Genomic DNA, 19,849 nt, shown 5'->3' on the forward strand with positions numbered 1-19,849 from the left:
GGTGTACAGACATGTGACAGGATAGATGTTTTATTTACAGACATAACTATGACAGTCAAGTGTACATACATGAAGGAGCATAGATGTTCCAGTTAACAGACATAACTATGACAGTCAGGTGCACAGACATGTGACAGGATAGATGTTCCAGTTAACATACATAACTATGACAGTCAGGTGTACAGACATGTGACAGGATCGATGTTCCAGTTTACAGACATAACTATGACAGCCAGATGTACAGACATGTGACAGGATAAAGGTTCCAGTTTACAGACATAACTATGACAGTCAGGTGAACAGACATGTGAAAGGATAGATGTTCCAATTTACATACATAACTATCACAGTCAGGTGTACAGACATGTGGCAGCATAGATGTTCCAGATTACAGACATAACTATGACAGTCAGGTGTACAGACATGTGACAGGATAGATGTTTCATTTACAGACATAACTATGACAGTCAGGTGTACAGATATGTGAAAGGATAGATGTTCCAGTTTACAGACATAACTATGACAGTAAGGTGTACAGACAAGTGACAGGATAGATGTTCCAGTTTACAGACATAACTATGACAGTCAGGTGCACAGACATGTGAAAGGATAGATGTTTCTGTTTACAGACATAACTATGACAGTCCGGTGTACATACATGTGACAGGATAGATGTTCCAGTTTACAGACATAACTATGATAGTCAGATGTACGGACATGTGACAGGACATGTGACAGGATAGATGTTTCAGTTTACAGACATAACTATGACAGTAAGGTGTACAGACAAGTGACAGGATAGATGTTCCAGTTTACGGACATAACTATGACAGTCAGGTGAACAGACATGTGAAAGGATAGATGTTCCAGTTAACAGACATAACTATGACAGTCAGGTGCACAGACATGTGAAAGGGTAGATGTTCCAGTTTACAGACATAACTATGATCGTCAGGTGTACAGACATGTGACAGGATAGATGTTTCATTTACAGACATAACTATGACAGTCAGGTGTACAGATATGTGAAAGGATAGATGTTCCAGTTTACAGACATAACTATGACAGTAAGGTGTACAGACAAGTGACAGGATAGATGTTCCAGTTTACAGACATAACTATGACAGTCAGGTGAACAGACATGTGAAAGGATAGATGTTTCTGTTTACAGACATAACTATGACAGTCCGGTGTACATACATGTGACAGGATAGATGTTCCAGTTTACAGACATAACTATGATAGTCAGATGTACGGACATGTGACAGGACATGTGACAGGATAGATGTTTCAGTTTACAGACATAACTATGACAGTAAGGTGTACAGACAAGTGACAGGATAGATGTTCCAGTTTACGGACATAACTATGACAGTCAGGTGAACAGACATGTGAAAGGATAGATGTTCCAGTTAACAGACATAACTATGACAGTCAGGTGCACAGACATGTGACAGGATAGATGTTCCAGTTTACAGACATAACTATGATCGTCAGGTGTACAGACATGTGACAGGATAGATGTTCCAGTTTACAGACATAACTATGATCGTCAGGTGTACAGACATGTGACAGGATAGATGTTCCAGTTTACAGACATAACTATGATCGTCAGGTGTACAGACATATGACAGGATAGATGTTCCAGTTTACAGACATAACTATGACAGTCAGGTGCACAGACATGTGACAGGAAAGATGTTCCAGTTTACATACATAACTGTAACAGTCAAGTGCATAGACATGTGACAGGAAAGATGTTCCAGTTTACATACATAACTGTAACAGTCAAGTGTACAGACATTTGACAGGATAGATGTTCCAGTTTATATACATAACTGTAACAGTCAAGTGCACAGACATGTGAAAGGATAGATGTTTAAGTTTACAGACATAACTATGACAGTCCGGTGTACAGACATGTGGCAGCATAGATGTTCCAGTTAACAGACATAACTATGACAGTCAGGTGTACAGATATGTGAAAGGATAGATGTTTCAGTTTACAGACATAACTATGACAGTAAGGTGTACAGACAAGTGACAGGATAGATGTTCCAGTTTACAGACATAACTATGACATTCAGGTGAACAGACATGTGAAAGGATAGATGTTTCTGTTTACAGACATAACTATGACAGTCCGGTGTACATACATGTGACAGGATAGATGTTCCAGTTTACAGACATAACTATGATAGTCAGATGTACGGACATGAGACAGGACATGTGACAGGATAGATGTTTCAGTTTACAGACATAACTATGACAGTAAGGTGTACAGACAAGTGACAGGATAGATGTTCCAGTTTACAGACATAACTATGACAGTCAGGTGAACAGACATGTGAAAGGATAGATGTTCCAGTTAACAGACATAACTATGACAGTCAGGTGCACAGACATGTGACAGGATAGATGTTCCAGTTTACAGACATAACTATGATCGTCAGGTGTACGGACATGTGACAGGATAGATGTTCCAGTTTACAGACATAACTGTAACAGTCAAGTGCATAGACATGTGACAGGAAAGATGTTCCAGTTTACATACATAACTGTAACAGTCAAGTGCATAGACATGTGACAGGAAAGATGTTCCAGTTTACAGACATAACTGTAACAGTCAAGTGTACAGACATTTGACAGGATAGATGTTCCAGTTTATATACATAACTGTAACAGTCAAGTGCACAGACATGTGAAAGGATAGATGTTTAAGTTTACAGACATAACTATGACAGTCCGGTGTACAGACATGTGGCAGCATAGATGTTCCAGTTAACAGACATAACTATGACAGTCAGGTGTACAGATATGTGACAGGATAGATGTTCCAGTTTACATACATAACTATGACAGTAAGGTGTACAGACAAGTGACAGGATAGATGTTCCAGTTTACAGACATAACTATGACAGTCAGGTGAACAGACATGTGAAAGGATAGATGTTTCTGTTTACAGACATAACTATGACAGTCCGGTGTACATACATGTGACAGGATAGATGTTCCAGTTTACAGACATAACTATGATAGTCAGATGTACGGACATGTGACAGGACATGTGACAGGATAGATGTTTCAGTTTACAGACATAACTATGACAGTAAGGTGTACAGACAAGTGACAGGATAGATGTTCCAGTTTACGGACATAACTATGACAGTCAGGTGAACAGACATGTGAAAGGATAGATGTTCCAGTTAACAGACATAACTATGACAGTCAGGTGCACAGACATGTGACAGGATAGATGTTGCAGTTTACAGACATAACTATGATCGTCAGGTGTACAGACATGTGACAGGATAGATGTTCCAGTTTACAGACATAACTATGATCGTCAGGTGTACAGACATGTGACAGGATAGATGTTCCAGTTTACAGACATAACTATGATCGTCAGGTGTACAGACATATGACAGGATAGATGTTCCAGTTTACAGACATAACTATGACAGTCAGGTGCACAGACATGTGACAGGAAAGATGTTCCAGTTTACATACATAACTGTAACAGTCAAGTGCATAGACATGTGACAGGAAAGATGTTCCAGTTTACATACATAACTGTAACAGTCAAGTGTACAGACATTTGACAGGATAGATGTTCCAGTTTATATACATAACTGTAACAGTCAAGTGCACAGACATGTGAAAGGATAGATGTTTAAGTTTACAGACATAACTATGACAGTCCGGTGTACAGACATGTGGCAGCATAGATGTTCCAGTTAACAGACATAACTATGACAGTCAGGTGTACAGATATGTGACAGGATAGATGTTCCAGTTTACAGACATAACTATCACAGTCAGGTGTACAGACATGTGACAGGATAGATGTTTCATTTACAGACATAACTATGACAGTCAGGTGTACAGATATGTGAAAGGATAGATGTTTCAGTTTACAGACATAATTATGACAGTAAGGTGTACAGACAAGTGACAGGATAGATGTTCCAGTTTACAGACATAACTATGACATTCAGGTGAACAGACATGTGAAAGGATAGATGTTTCTGTTTACAGACATAACCATGACAGTCCGGTGTACATACATGTGACAGGATAGATGTTCCAGTTTACAGACATAACTATGACAGTCAGATGTACGGACATGTGACAGGACATGTGACAGGATAGATGTTTCAGTTTACAGATATAACTATGACAGTAAGCTGTACAGACAAGTGACAGGATAGACGTTCCAGTTTACAGACATAACTATGACAGTCAGGTGAACAGACATGTGAAAGGATAGATGTTCCAGTTAACAGACATAACTATGACAGTCAGGTGTACAGACATGTGACAGGATAGATGTTCCAGTTTACAGACATAACTATGATCGTCAGGTGTACAGACATGTAACAGGATAGATGTTCCAGTTTACAGACATAACTGTAACAGTCAAGTGCATAGACATGTGACAGGAAAGATGTTCCAGTTTATATATATAACTGTAACAGTCAAGTGTACAGACATTTGACAGGATAGATGTTCCAGTTTACAGACATAACTGTAACAGTCAAGTGCACAGACATGTGACAGGATAGATGTTCCAGTTTACATACATAACTGTAACAGTCAAGTGTACAGACATGTGACAGTGTAGATGTTCCAGTTTACAGATATAACTATGACAGTCAGGTGCACAGACCTGTGACAGGATAGATGTTCCAGTTTAAAGATATAACTATGACAGTCAGGTGTACAGACGTGTGGCAGCATAGATGTTCCAGTTTACAGACATAACTATGACAGTCAGGTGTACAGACATGTGACAGGATAGATGTTCCAGTTTACATACATAACTATGACAGTCAAGTGTACAGACATGTGACAGGATAGATGTTCCAGTTTACAGACATAACTATGACAGTCAGGTGTAAAGACATGTGACAGGATAGATGTTCCAGTTTACAGACATAACTATGAGAGTCAGGTGTACAGACATGTGACAGCATAGATGTTCCAGTTTACATACATAACTATGAGAGTCAGGTGTATAGACATGTGACAGCATAGATGTTCCATCTGACAGGCAAGTGTACATGAGGACATATGAGCAGATAACTCTTCCAGGTTACAGAGACGAGATTTTGTATGTAAATCATACTGTAGAAGCAGTAACTATTGTGGTGAATTAGTTTTTTATCCCATTTGCAAATAGTTTCAAAGTGACAATAAAGTCATGTTCACGTAGTGTAGCATCTCGTGTTTGCTCTTTGTGCATGATGATCTTCTTCTTTCAGATGGAACGTGAGAATGCTCATGTTATCATCGCTGAAATGTACTGGTCGAATCTGACCTTGACCTACAATTCTAGACATCACAGACGGAGACTCCATACAAGGTCAACGTATGTACAGCCATGAATATGAGTATGTGAGCGAGAGCCTATTTTGCAGTTGTTTCGGGGCCTTTTTGACGGTGTCACTAGTTACCTGAAGCAATCAAGTTTAGCACGGAGTAATCAATGTTTTACAATAATATTCCACAAAGAAAGTTCCACGCGTATAGTGTATAACGTGGCACCAATATATTGTTGTCATCAAACGGTATGAGCATTCCAAGTGGGTAGGACTTTACAGGCAGTGCATCTCATCCACCGTTTCAAGTCGAATGCATATGTTGTTGCTGTCATTTTATGGCTCTTCAATGAACTTACTGAAGTCCTCATCCATGCAGTCGGTGTCGGAGTGACATTCCACCTTGTTCCCCTGTTCTCCATCTCTCTTCACAGACACAGATTCACCATTCAAGACAAACCTATATTGCTGACTTCACATCTACTCATGTGGCCTGTGCTTTGCTTGGCTTCACAAAAAGATGACATAAAAGATTAGTTTGCCCATTCGCATTGTAATAATGGTGCCAGATGGCTGACGCATAGCTTCAAGTGAATGTACACTTCAGCTGATGCACGACTGTTGTGTTGTGGCTTCAGCAGCCCTTGGGAGGGTAAATGTCCTGTAGATGTATGTATTCTATGGACATCTGTACAGTGAGGACACATGCCGAGATGAACAACTGTAATTCGAGGAGTATGCTACAATTACGAGGGTTGATTGTTCTGATCCACACATTGGAGGCTTGGCATTTTATAGAAAAGTATAAATTGATACTTCTTGAAAGGTAACAACAAGCTGTTGAAAAAAAGGAAATTGTCTGCCACAAAACGACATTGTTGGAAGTTGTTTTTCTGTAAATTATATTCACAAATAAGTCATTGCCACGGATACATGTTTAAAATACATGTGTGGGTTTGAACTCCTTCAGCACCCACCTTATCCCCCTGATTTGGCTCCGTAGGATTCCACATGAAGAACGCTCCAGCCGGAACACATTTTGATTCGAGCGGCACCGTTGACAAAAGTGTAAGGATGTGGAAGGGGAATATGTTGAAACCAACAACATTTTAATGTCTTTAGGTTTAGTCTTTCTATGTGAGGCTCAGTCTCGTATGTTTGTAAAGCCTCGGCATACAGTGACGTACGTTATGGTGATAGCTTACTTGTATATAAATGTAATGCTGGACCTCTGCGGCAAGTGCATGTACCTGTGGTCCTCACCACTTGAAATAGAATCACGAAAGATCTCGATGATTAATTAACGAAGAGAGCTGCATGTGTGCTAATGCTTATAAAGTGAAACAAGCCATTCCGCCCATAAGGAATATTACTTGCCGTAATGACAAAACTTGCAAAATGCGCTATAGCCATTTTTCTAGCGATAAGCATCAACATAAAGTTTGGATCACTGGCTGAATTCCGCGTTATTTTCGGCACTCATGTGACTCTATTTAGACTATATTTAGCAACATACGGAGCGTACGTACCTATCGTCACCACTCGCATATTTCCGTAACCAACAACAAAGCTCGTCCCCCTCTCGAAGGCCGCCATGTGCCGAAACGGCGCAAGCCAATCTGAATGCGCGTCAGGATATGAGTACTTCGATCTATATAATCCCCAGTATTGAAATTAATTTTGGCAAAATGCGTTTGTTTAAAAAATGTGGAAAATCGTAGATTGTCAGTTCCACACCGCGGTGTATACAGATAACAGAAGTGTGATATATATAGTGATGTTATTACAGGGGGCTATGTTGGATGATAAATTCAAATGTACACGTGCGTTTGTTTACATTCAGGAAACGGCTCACTTGACTGCGACATCCGTTTATTTTATTACGCGGTCTGTCCACCCATCCATTGAGACGCCTCCTACGACAAGCATAGGCTACTTGGGAATCCCCACGGGGTTAGATTATTAACATCGTCTCACTATGTTGTTAGTATATATTTAGAAATGCTTTTATATATCTCCAGACAGATATTTAAAAAAAATAATTTATATAAATGTGTGTATTATTTAAGGCCGTCCATGAAAGGAGAGATTCAGACGTTTCAAGCATTGAAAAGACAATGTCATATTTGTTACACTCAACTTAATATGTCTGAGAAATTGTTGAAATTATTATTTGAAATTATTTAAATCCGAAAACCACCCTCGTCTTGTCAGTTTTCTTCATCTAATTTTAATATCTAATTAATAATCTTTTGCAAATAAAAGATGAACGGCTTAGAATGAGTTTTAATGGCTTGTCAAATATGCTTTTGTACAAAAGAATATATTTAGATCTATATCAGAGAGGTTCAATGGTCGTATAACAGGACTAAGCGAGCGTTTAACTAGCGTCTACATAAAATTTACTATGTCGCGGGAGAAATCAGAGTTATTGTTCTTGTTTCAAGTAGTTCTCGAGTTCGTACGCTAATATGGAAACCTTCAAGAGGGGCACGAGTCTTCATTAATTAATCTTCGCGATATTTCGTGATTCTATTTCAAGTGACGACTATTCCAATGGATATTTCCATGCTTTGAATTTGAAGACGTCGTTCTGACAAACAAGTTCATTGTGTATAAAACGACGAAATGCTCAGGACGCAGCTATTACTTGTAGACATTTCTTATATTTTTGGTAAAGATGTGCGTAATGTTTTGTCAGAGTGATTCACTGAGCAAAAAATTAATTTAACACTTTAGTTCTCTGTTAGTTCACAGTTCGGTAAACGGGAATCTTAAACTGGTACCTGTGTTCTGTTTCGCTAAGCACGTTGTGCAAGCTGTTCAAAGCAGGAGCGACAGTTGGATACCAGTTTACGGGAAAACTCATGTCAGAAATAGTTGTATAATTGTGTAGTGTTGCTAGCTGAGATGCATGTACAAGTACAAGTCACAGTGTTACAATACAATGACGCCAGTATGTTGTCTTGAATGCTTCATCCTGCATACACAAACGCGGAATAGTGTAAAACATTAATACGAAAAGAGATATTTAATTTAATAATAATAAAACACACCACAAATCAAATAACAGAATTTTGCTTGTTCTCATTCTAATTATGACTGTCATTCACTCTTACGTGCGCGTACAGCACATTCATCCATGAACACGTGTGTCGACACTGAGAGTCGGCCAGTAAACGGGTCGATACTCTTGTCTTTGGTTTTAGCCCTTGACTTAGTGCTTAGTGTGTCATGTTCGTACAGGTTACTAAACACTGGTAAATATGGAAAATAAATAAGATAGTGATGTTGAAAGATTAACCGGTAGATATTGATTTATGTATTAGCGGTGTTGGTGTTGGTGTTGGTGTTGGTGTTGGTGTGAAATGATGAGGGTGGCAACCAGAATTAGCTTGATTACATCATACTCTTCATGCATATACTTGCTATAAAACACTCATACATTAATTAAGAAATAATTGTTACAGCTATGTATTAAATTGGCATTCGATAAATGTAAGTGAATGAAATAAAACAGGATTTTCACCATCAAGCAAGTTGTCTTAACTTGGTAAGGGAAGTAACTCCTGCGGGGCAGCGTTCCTGGATGTCTACAAACCTACTCGTAACTGATAGTCTGTCTGCCTGTCTGTCTATACTTGTAACTTGTGTGTTTGTTCGTCAAGTCTTGATGAACATTTCTGTTATGACCACATGTGTATCCTTCTTCGTGAATCAGAATTCCTAAGTGTGGTGTCTCCCACACAATATGTGCATACAGACCACCTGACCGATCAATAAAGCGAACGTAAAATTCGTTTTCATTGGACTTCATTGCATTTCCATTTAATAACAATTCAATGATCAATACGGTAAACAAGAAAACATTTCTTTTATAGTGCGTGCATTTTGTTTTCATGACATCACATACAGATTCAATATTTACCACTTTTTAAAGCTCGTTCGTCACGCCGAAGACACAGGTTGTTTTTCCCCATGACGTTTACAATATGTGAAGCCCATTCCTGGTGTGTCCCGTCATGATATGCCTGGGATATTGCTACGAGTGGATAAAACCAAGCTCACTCACTCACTCACTCACCCAGATACTGGAATATGTAGCTGAACCAAAGCTGGACAGCTCGTCACAGCTGTTCGGTTGTTTCTAAACGGTGACATATGACGTGTATGGAGGCAATTTGATATGATTAAATACGCAATGGAATAGGTGCATGCTATAGGGTTGTATGTTCACAGCTGTAGGATTTATATTCAGATTGAAATATTCATTCCGAGACGAATTTTGTGATTCAGGTGATTGCTGGTGATGTAACGATGCATTTAACTACTAAGCTACATGTACGACCACGGTAACTATAACACATGGACGACTACAACAAGTATAGTGATAACAGCGAGGTTCTACTAAGACCTACGATTTCTGTTAGGCTGCAATGATGAGTACATCTGTGGCAACTGTGTCTACCTCCGTGATGGATATATTGAGGACACGCCATGTGAAGAAGTTCTGCAAAAGCTGAATCAGGCAGATCAATGAGCACGGGTAGACGCTTCAGCTGACACCCTTTTTTAAAGTAAACACATGTTTATTTCTTAACATGGTTTTATATATATATATGCCCAAATCATAAGGGTGACATATCAGACAGTCTGACTGCATCTCTACACAGGGGCAAGTAGCAGACCAACATACATTACAAAAGTCAAAATTACTGAAGACTCTTGCAGAAATTCTGACAATTATACGAGTGATATATGGAAAGCGTTCACTTACTTGAAACAGTATGTACCATAGTTACACCACTAATAATACAACCAACGTTCATGCCATACCTGACAACACGTCAGGTATGTCGAGGCTAACCTTTTGTCATAAAACTTTCAGTCATCAACAAGCGGTCATCATGGACACGTCAGTCGTGGCCTGACATTAACTAGATACATAAGACAAGACAGCATTCGGAGCACATTTCAAGGACACAGAAATTAACAATCCTTGCACGACTATTGACATCTCGGGGTGTGCATTTGGCAACATTGGAAGCCGTGAGCCATTTTATCAATGCCCCCTTTCCCATCAGGGTGAGGCGGCGTTTATCGTCGCTGTGCCATGCAGGTCGTCAGCTTACACCCACAACCAGGTGCCAGATGCAATAAGATCAAAGATAGGAAGGATCGCAGCTAAATACTCTACAAGAACTTCTGAACTTCTGAACATTCTGAGTATTTGTTTGTATTGAAATGTACATGAAATAGATGTGGTTCAGATTGAATGTCTACATAGGGGTCTGTAATGGGCGACTGGATTGCAATGAGAATGCCGCCATTTAGGAACATGCAGATGAGTAATCAACTCCGTGTTTCTATCTTCACTTCTCGCGTAGTCTTATGTGTGGATGCATGGGTTGTACAGGGTATTAACAAAGCGGTAACACTAATATATTTAACAAACTGTATTGCTCTCATTATCACGTATGCACCATCGCATATATAAGTATGACAGGAAACACCTGGTTCAGTCCCACGCATTCATACTAGTATGACAGGAAACACCTGGTTCAGTCCCACGCATATATATGAAGAGAAACACTTGGTTCAGTCCCACGACATTTCAAACGTTACCACATACCACATCAGCACTTTATATCAGATTCAATGGTATCAAATGAGATGTTTAACCCGTTACAACTACAACAGACGAAAGCTTGAGATGTGTTACCAACTGTGACCTAGCTGTTGCGATTTTCTACTCTTAGCTCACTAATTCTACACTCGTTCAACAACAACTGCTAGGTCCAAACTATCACAACGTCTATCCCCGCACGCCCATGACGTCTAATTGACATTCGCTTAAAACCACAAACGTTAGAATACTGCCAACAACCATCAATATTTTAAACAACCTTTTTATGACTTATACATTATTATTATTCTTATTTTACCTTTCAACCATAAAATATAATACACCATGTTACATCCAATAATTGTAAAATAGATATGTACAAAGAAACCTAGTTAGGCTATTAAAATACCATATAAATGTCACTGCTACATATTCACCTCTACGTCTTGTGGCTCTACTCAATATAAGAAGTACATCTATTACAGTTCCACTACTGGCATCGACTCCCCTCTATAAAACCTTCTGAAAAAGACGCATCTTTCCAAAGGTCCTACATTTGCCAACAGGCAATCGAAGCGCTAAAGAAAGCCCTTTCCACAGCCCACATTCTTGCATATCCCAACCAAAACAAACCCTTCATCCTCACAACTGATGCATCTCAATTACAATATGGTACGTTGTTGGCCAACTTGATTCTCATGGCAAAACTTGTAATGATGCTGTAAAGTCATGGATTTTGATGATACAAGTATCTTCCTGATATTGGTCCTGTTCTGTTTTTAGGAATAAACAATGTTGGTTGGTAACGTTTCTATTGCTCGTCAGTTATGAGCAATTTTAAGCACAGACTAGAGTAGGGCACATACTTGGCCATGACCGTAGTACTGCCATTTTAAGCACAGATATGTATGTTGGGTACATAAATTCATCTTGAGACTACATCTAGGCTCTAAACGAAGATTCTATATTGCCATTTTAAGCACAGACTAGTGTTGAGCAGTTACAGTTCATCTTGAGACAACATCTAGGCTCTCAACGTAGATTATATATTGCCATGCTATGCACAAACTAGGATTTGGTACATACAGTTCATCTTGAGACAACATCTAGGCTCTGACCATAGTACTGCCATTTTAAGCACAGACTAGTGTTTGGAACATACAGTTCATCTTGAACTGTGTTGGGCACATACAGTTCATCTTGAGTGAGTGAGTTTGGTTTTACGCTGCTTTTAGCAATATTCCAGCAATATCACGGCGGGGCACACCAGAAATGGGCTTCACACATTGTACCCATGTCGGGAATCGAACCCGGGTCTTCAGCGTGACGAGCGAACGCTTTAACCACTAGGCTATCCGACCGCCCAGTTCATCTTGAGACTTGGGAGGTTTACGCACAGACAAGTGTTTGGTACAGTTCATCTTGAAACCACACCTAGGTTCTGGCCGTAGATTCTATAGTGTCAGTTTAAGCACAGACTAGTGTTTGGTACAGTTCATCTTATAACCACATCTGGGGTCTGGCCGTAGATTCTATAGCGTCATTTTAAGCGCAGACTTGCGTGGGATACATACAGTTCTGGCCGTAAGTGATAGCATTTGTGTGGAAGGATGTCCGGTTTCAGGGGCCCAGTTGCAAGCTCCCCTTGTCAACCTCTAAAAGCATACCCCTCGGTTTTCAGGTCCCTTAAATTACCCGTATTAAAAGGAAGACTATGCGACATGAACGGCTCATCCTCTGCACCAGTAACCTCCCTTCGTATGTAAATCCGAGCAATTTTGCTAACATGTAGTATTCACGCGGACGTTATCAGTTTATCAAGCTTCTGGGTGTAGCCGTATATTTCAGATAACAGGTTTCGATCAATAATAAAGACTCGTCGCTGTATATTACCTATAAAAGATGAACAGGTGTCACTGACGAATGTTTATACAAAAGCACCGTATGTTAATAGCAGCACATTTACAAAAATGTCACTTAGGTTGTGACAAAGCGAAGTATATAAGTATTCTTGGTTGTATAACTATACTGGAGCAGTATAAATGTACTTACTATTTGTGTGACTTACTTACTATTTGTGTGACAGAATGGCAGACATGGCAGTCATCAGTCTTATATATTTATTGTTTCAAAATATGCAACCATGTGTAATAAAATATTAATTGATAGAGGTTAAAAGGCCTGTTTTCGCCGTGATTTGGACATGATTTATATAATTGCATCCAGGCAGCAACTGTCGTCCTCATTCCAATAGCTGGTGGATAATTATTCATTTGTCTTTTCGATAATTAGTTTTCGTTTTTGTCATCATCAGCATTTTCATCAGGTCTGATTGATTCGCTGTCGAGTAAGCGAACTGAGTTTGGGTGAGATCGAGAAGAGTAGCATGAAGTAAGGCGGTTAAGCAATGGGAAACAACGCGGAAAGTAGCCACAATTACATGTGTTGACCCAATGTGATGTTACATGTATGTATAATGTTCTGAAACTTGAATGTTTGACTAGGCTTCATGTAATGATCTATGTACAATAGCACACCAGTTCACCCCTATGCCCGCCTGTTGAGAGTGGGGCACGGGTGGCGACAGGTCGGAGTTAATCAATATTAAGATAGATCCCGGTCGCTGTGTGTTACGTCAGTTACAGGGTCATTCACTCATATTCGTCAAAACAATGCTCCAGACACAAACAGTTTTCTATGTTGCGATGTGCACATACGGTTTATTATGGAAGTACAACTGTATAAGTGTATGACAGTTTAATCATTTCCCTTGTCGGGGGATAGTGTCTACAGTAATGTATACTAGTATTAGTACATAATATATCATATAGTGACACATGCTGTGTTTTGGCACATCGACAGTACGGCTGCAAGGGCTATGAATAAATCCGCTGACATTGGAATAATCTATCGATCATTCGTTTTCTCAACTATTTATCAACGCCAACTTATATGAAGGATTACAATAAAGATTGTAACGTGTTTCAACTCATCCATTAAATTAACCAGAGACCATCTATTATATGATATCTGTATTAACTCAGTATCTTAAAAAAGTATGCACCTTCTGCCTTGACCCACTTTACGATATCGAAAGTAATCATTACTGTCGTACTCATGGTAAACAATGCCAGTGAAAGACTTGATATTTTTGCCTTCGCGGCATTGATATTAAATGCTCAATCGAAAGACGACGCGCTATACCGAGGGAGCGATGCTTTGTTTACGAAGGGAGCTAACTCGTCTTGACAATGCGATACGGGGTTTGACAGGTAGGCAGATGGCTGGCAGTCATTGAGTTTTGTCGTCTGCTGCATTTGAATCGGGAGGCAGACAGGACGGGACACAGCTCATATCGGGATTAATTTGGAAGGGAAACTGCGTTTAGGATACAATATGAACTTGTAAACTGTATACCTGTTTTGGAGGTGCTGAGGACTACTTGCCTCATGTCACCCTGCCAACTTATGATCCTGTGACATGAACCTCGGAGTTTCAACAAGCGATGGCAGATAAACAGAGGTACGTTCTTTTCTTTATGCCATACAGATTGTATCTGGTTTTGTTTTAACTAGATATATTATAACCAAGGGGCATATAAAACTTGTCTTGATTTAGATCTGAAGTTATCCGTGATGGCAGGCCATGTTCTGTTGTCTGTACTATCGACCGGAGCAGCATGTGACATCTGCGATTTGCGTCATGTTGCTTTCGATAGCGATAAATGAAATGGCCTGATTGCATTTTATGTTCTCTATGTTACCTTTCTATTGCCATTTTTACGACAGTTGCGGTAGGTTGTGATATTAATTTCACAGTAAATCTCAAGTTTTGATGAGTGAAAACCATTTCTAAAACTCAACGAAAGATACTGTACATTCCTCACAGTATATTGAATGAATTGTATTTTAGTATATAAAAAATAATGTCTCTACGAAAAGTATAATCATCTCTATAAATCATCTGTATAAAACCCGGCTGATTTGAGCCAAGTAAACCTTTTCACGGGAGATCGCCCTTTCAAAAGCTAAAATGTGGACACTGACTTCAAATAAAAGGTATTAGGCGTTCTATAAAAGGCCACACCCTGGTGCTTTTGAAAAGATAGAGCGACTGACTGAGCCTGCACGCAAGGGGGGATTCGTCATTATAGATGTGTTCCGAAGACACTCACTCCATTTTGGCTGAACACCGTGACCGGTCTCAGGCTTAATGCCGGATTTTCTAGCTTTTTTTATTTGCGTAAGACCTCGATAATAAATTCGGGCGATGACCTATGTTTTGAACTCACGTAACAAGGCATCTTTTTCCGACTTCAGATTTATCGTTTGTGTTTCTTATTGTATTTCCCAACTCAAGGAAGTGTATTTGCTCAAGAACATTCGTTCCTTATCGCCTATTTAAATATATACTGTGACTGAGCCCAGTTAGGTATCCTTTGTAATCTCGGGTCGCTGTTTTAAAAACCATTTTCTCTATCATAAGCCACAGTGTTTCTATCTCGGACAAATCAAATATTACCCAAATCTACAAGTAAATGTCTTAAGCCAAATGTTCTCAGTGTTTGATATCCGACCACTTTGTTTAAAGGCAACAAAGAATTGATTGGCATACGGTTCAACCGCCATGTGGGAACACCACTTTCCATCTGTCTCATTGCCACCGGCAGTCATCCTAGGTTGGCAGAACACTGGTTGGAGAACTATGAACCGATTGTCCCTAAAGTTCAACGCTCGGCAACAAAATATTTGAATGGTTCGATCAAACACATTCAACTGTCAGTTACAGTAGGGTGCAGCGGGAAAGCCTTTTTGTTCGTCATTATTCATATAATTTGCAATCATTTGTGACAATGACAAGGTGGGGTGAGTTTTATCACCCCAAGTGTCATAATACAAAATAATCTTTGGCGTCGTTAGATGAATTTTGTACATGGATACTTAAGCATAAAGTATTTAAACATAAAGAGAAACAGACAGAGATATTCACAGTGGTTTAGATATCTTACTATTAGCAGAAACAATACAATGCTTACGTTCTGTAGAAATGCTGGTGTATCTTTATTTTTCATCAAACGTTTTTGTATGTGTATCGCCTGATTGTCTCGTCTCGTGTAATAGATAGTTCTTCTTTGATGTGTTGAAGAATGATGAGTCACGACTGAACCATTAATCCGGTGTACATATCACTTCTAAAATCCTGATTCATCTTGAAAGCAGATGAGAAACACCAGACATTACAAAGTAATTATCCTAACATGAGGCTGACAATTAAAAAAATATCCTAATACAATGAAAAGGTTTGTCATCCGGTTCGAAATTCTAATTTCTTTGTCACTGAGGCCTAATCTATTCCGAATCACAGTCCGACCGGAACCACGTGTCCATCTCCAGTGAGGAGCTGTGTTTATGCTCACAAAACTGCATATTTAAAATAATAGGAATCAAAGGTATAGAAACCCGCATCATTAGTATCACTTATTATCTTTAGTTAGCCCTGTATGATCGATGTTGCAAAGAAATGGTGCTCGCTTACATCCCATTTGGGTCGAACCGTAGCTTTTGTCCCACTGTCCCACTCAAGCTGATTCAGCAGTGTAATACTAATTATCGCTGAAGAACACACGAGAGAGCCGGGGGAAGAGTAAGAAAGGCGGTTATGGGGATTGTATACAGGGATACTAGATGTGGACGTCAATTTCACCAGCTGTTACTGAATGGAAGTTAATCTCATCCTCAGTTGAATGTGCCATGTGAAAGGGGACAACGCGGCTAGTTGCAACACTTTTTAAAAACCGAATGGGAGTAATAAACTTAGTACCTGGTAAGGATCTGTGTTGTTTCTCTCACTAGGATGCACACAAGAAATGTTTCACACCTCTTGATATCGTTATCTATCTTTGATCTAAACCGACATCTGTTATTGAAAGTTTATTTTTTGTATACATTAGCTTTTATTCATTGTAAATATATATTACTGAATATGTGTATTGCTTTACTCATTCATTCATTATGTTTTAAATATATAAATACATGTGATGGAGATATAGGGGAAATATTATTTAAATTTACAACAGAAAAAGCAGTAGCCTCAGAGTTGTGAGAGAAAAGACACACTTAGATATAGAAATAACATTAATAAAATTAATTAATGTAATTGTATACTTATATTGCGCTAGTATTTACATACATTATATAATTAACATTACAAAGTGTTCTCACCGTAACTAATTTCCTTCCATAAAAAGCATACAGCAAAGTAAGTTTTCAGATTGCATAATCAATGTGTCATGTAACTCAAATGTTGTTGAAAAGGAAAGACATTATTTGCCTGACATGTAAGTATGGCACATGCTGCGTGTATTCAGTAGTTACTTCTGATCGATACCATCACAACGTTCGATTTATAGCCAATGCTTCAAAGACTACAAGTCAAAGGAATTGACGACAGGGACTGAAAGTAAACGAGCTGTATGTGTCAAGTTGAGGTCAGATAATTTATGAGGTATTAAGTATCCCTTAATGGGTTTCTTACATTCCGCTCATGTAACAGTCCGAACATATACTGGGGACGCCTCCTGCGATAGGTATACATATCTGGTCGTGGTTTAGATTGTTCCCCCGGTTTTAAAAAATTCCCCATCAGCCAACCTAAGCTGGTCGCTCGATGCGACTAAATGGGAAATGGTGTGGCTGGCCCAGACTCGTTCTTTTACAGGCAGCCGTCTTATGTCTGGAATATTGTTTAGGGCGTTTATGTAGTTTAATTTCATGCATCTGCTTCAATGTGTATACTACGTATCACCATTAGTTAAAAGTGAAATGTTTATTGAACACATCGTTACGCTGACACATCCCCATACTATAAGTCGGTTATTAAGCTCTTCCGTTTGCGTCCTACGTGTCAGATCTAGGGACTGCTACATGTGCGTCCTACGTGTCAGATCTAGGGACTGCTACATGTGCGTCCTACGTGTCAGATCTAGGGACTGCTACATGTGCATCCTACGTGTCAGATCTAGGAACTGCTACATGTGCATCCTACGTGTCAGATCTAGGAACTGCTACATGCGCATCCTACGTGTCAGATCTAGGGACTGCTACATGTGCATCCTACGTGTCAAATCTAGGGACTGCTACATGTGCGTCCTACGTGTCAGATCTAGGGACTGCTACATGTGCGTCCTACGTGTCAGATCTAGGGACTGCTACATGTGCGTCGTACGTGTCAGATCTAGGAACTGCTACATGTGCGTCCTACGTGTCAGATCTAGGGACTGCTACATGTGCATCCTACGTGTCAGATCTAGGGACTGCTACATGTGCGTCCTACGTGTCAGATCTAGGGACTGCTACATGTGCGTCCTGTGTGTCAGATCTAGGGACTGCTACATGTGCATCCTTCGTGTCAGATCTAAGGACTGCTACATGTGCATCCTACCTGTCAGATCTAGGGACTGCTACATGTGCATCCTACGTGTCAGAGCTTGGGGCTGCTACATGTGCGTCCTACGTGTCAGATCTAGGGACTGCTACATGTGCGTCCTACGTGTCAGATCTAGGGACTGCTACATGTGCGTCCTACGTGTCAGATCTAGGGATTGCTACATGTGCGTCCTACGTGTCAGATCTAGGGACTGCTACATGTGCATCCTACGTGTCAGATCTAGGGACAGCTACATGTTTAGCCTTCGTGTCAGATCTAGGGACTGCTACATGTTTAGCCTTCGTGTCAGATCTAGGGACTGCTACATGTGCGTCCTACGTGTCAGATCTAGGGATTGCTACATGTGCATCCTACGTGTCAGATCTAGGGACTGCTACATGTTTAGCCTTCGTGTCAGATCTAGGGACTGCTACATGTTTAGCCTTCGTGTCAGATCTAGGGACTGCTACATGTGCGTCCTACGTGTCAGATCTAGGGATTGCTACATGTGCATCCTACGTGTCAGATCTAGGGACTGCTACATGTGCATCCTACGTGTCAGATCTAGGGACAGCTACATGTTTAGCCTTCGTGTCAGATCTAGGGACTGCTACATGTTTAGCCTTCGTGTCAGATCTAGGGACTGCTACATGTGCGTCCTACGTGTCAGATCTAGGGACTGCTACATGCGCATCCTACGTGTCAGATCTAGGGACTGCTACATGTTTAGCCTTCGTGTCAGATCTAGGAACTGCTACATGTGCGTCCTACGTGTCAGATCTAGGGACTGCTACATGTGCATCCTACGTGTCAGATCTAGGGACTGCTACATGTGCATCCTACGTGTCAGATCTAGGGACTGCTACATGTGCGTCCCACGTGTCAGACCTAGGGACTGCTACATGTGCGTCCTACGTGTCAGATCTAGGGACTGCTACATGTGCGTCCTACGTGTCAGATCTAGGGACTGCTACATGTGCGTCCTACGTGTCAGCTCTAGGGACTGCTACATGTGCATCCTACGTGTCAGATCTAAGGACTGCTACATGTGCGTCCTACGTGTCAGATCTAGGGACTGCTACATGTGCGTCCTACGTGTCAGATCTAGGGACTGCTACATGTGCATCCTTCGTGTCAGATCTAAGGACTGCTACATGTGCGTCCTACGTGTCAGATCTAGGGACTGCTACATGTGCGTCCTACGTGTCAGATCTAGGGACTGCTACATGTGCGTCCTACGTGTCAGATCTAGGGACTGCTACATGCGCATCCTACGTGTCAGATCTAGGGACTGCTACATGTTTAGCCTTCGTGTCAGATCTAGGAACTGCTACATGTGCGTCCTACGTGTCAGATCTAGGGACTGCTACATGCGCATCCTACGTGTCAGATCTAGGGACTGCTACATGTGCATCCTACGTGTCAGATCTAGGGACTGCTACATGTGCGTCCCACGTGTCAGACCTAGGGACTGCTA

At 40.4% G+C, this 19,849-nt stretch overlaps 2 protein-coding genes across 3 annotated transcripts in view; both read left to right on the forward strand.

Moving 5' to 3' along the window:
* Nucleotides 1-8,918, forward strand: part of LOC124135758 (voltage-gated hydrogen channel 1-like) — a 97,127-nt gene extending 88,209 nt beyond the window's left edge. Inside the window, exon 9 of the mRNA XM_046501292.2 lies at nucleotides 5,265-8,918. Coding sequence (XP_046357248.1) covers nucleotides 5,265-5,275 — 11 coding nt within the window. The 3' untranslated portion in view covers nucleotides 5,276-8,918. The remainder of the gene's footprint in view (nucleotides 1-5,264) is intronic.
* A 5,267-nt stretch (nucleotides 8,919-14,185) lies between these two features.
* The window catches only part of LOC124135759, a 33,420-nt gene continuing 27,756 nt past the window's right edge, over nucleotides 14,186-19,849 (forward strand). The window contains exon 1 of one of the 2 annotated variants that reach the window (XM_046501294.2): nucleotides 14,186-14,469. In XM_046501294.2, coding sequence (XP_046357250.2) covers nucleotides 14,453-14,469 — 17 coding nt within the window. In that variant the 5' untranslated portion in view covers nucleotides 14,186-14,452. The remainder of the gene's footprint in view (nucleotides 14,470-19,849) is intronic. The other variant, XM_046501299.2, reaches the window with a different exon arrangement.

Source organism: Haliotis rufescens, unplaced genomic scaffold (genome assembly GCF_023055435.1).
Source record: "Haliotis rufescens isolate VD_foot unplaced genomic scaffold, xgHalRufe1.0.p SCAF_1, whole genome shotgun sequence".
Classification (NCBI taxonomy): Eukaryota; Metazoa; Mollusca; class Gastropoda; order Lepetellida; family Haliotidae; genus Haliotis; species Haliotis rufescens.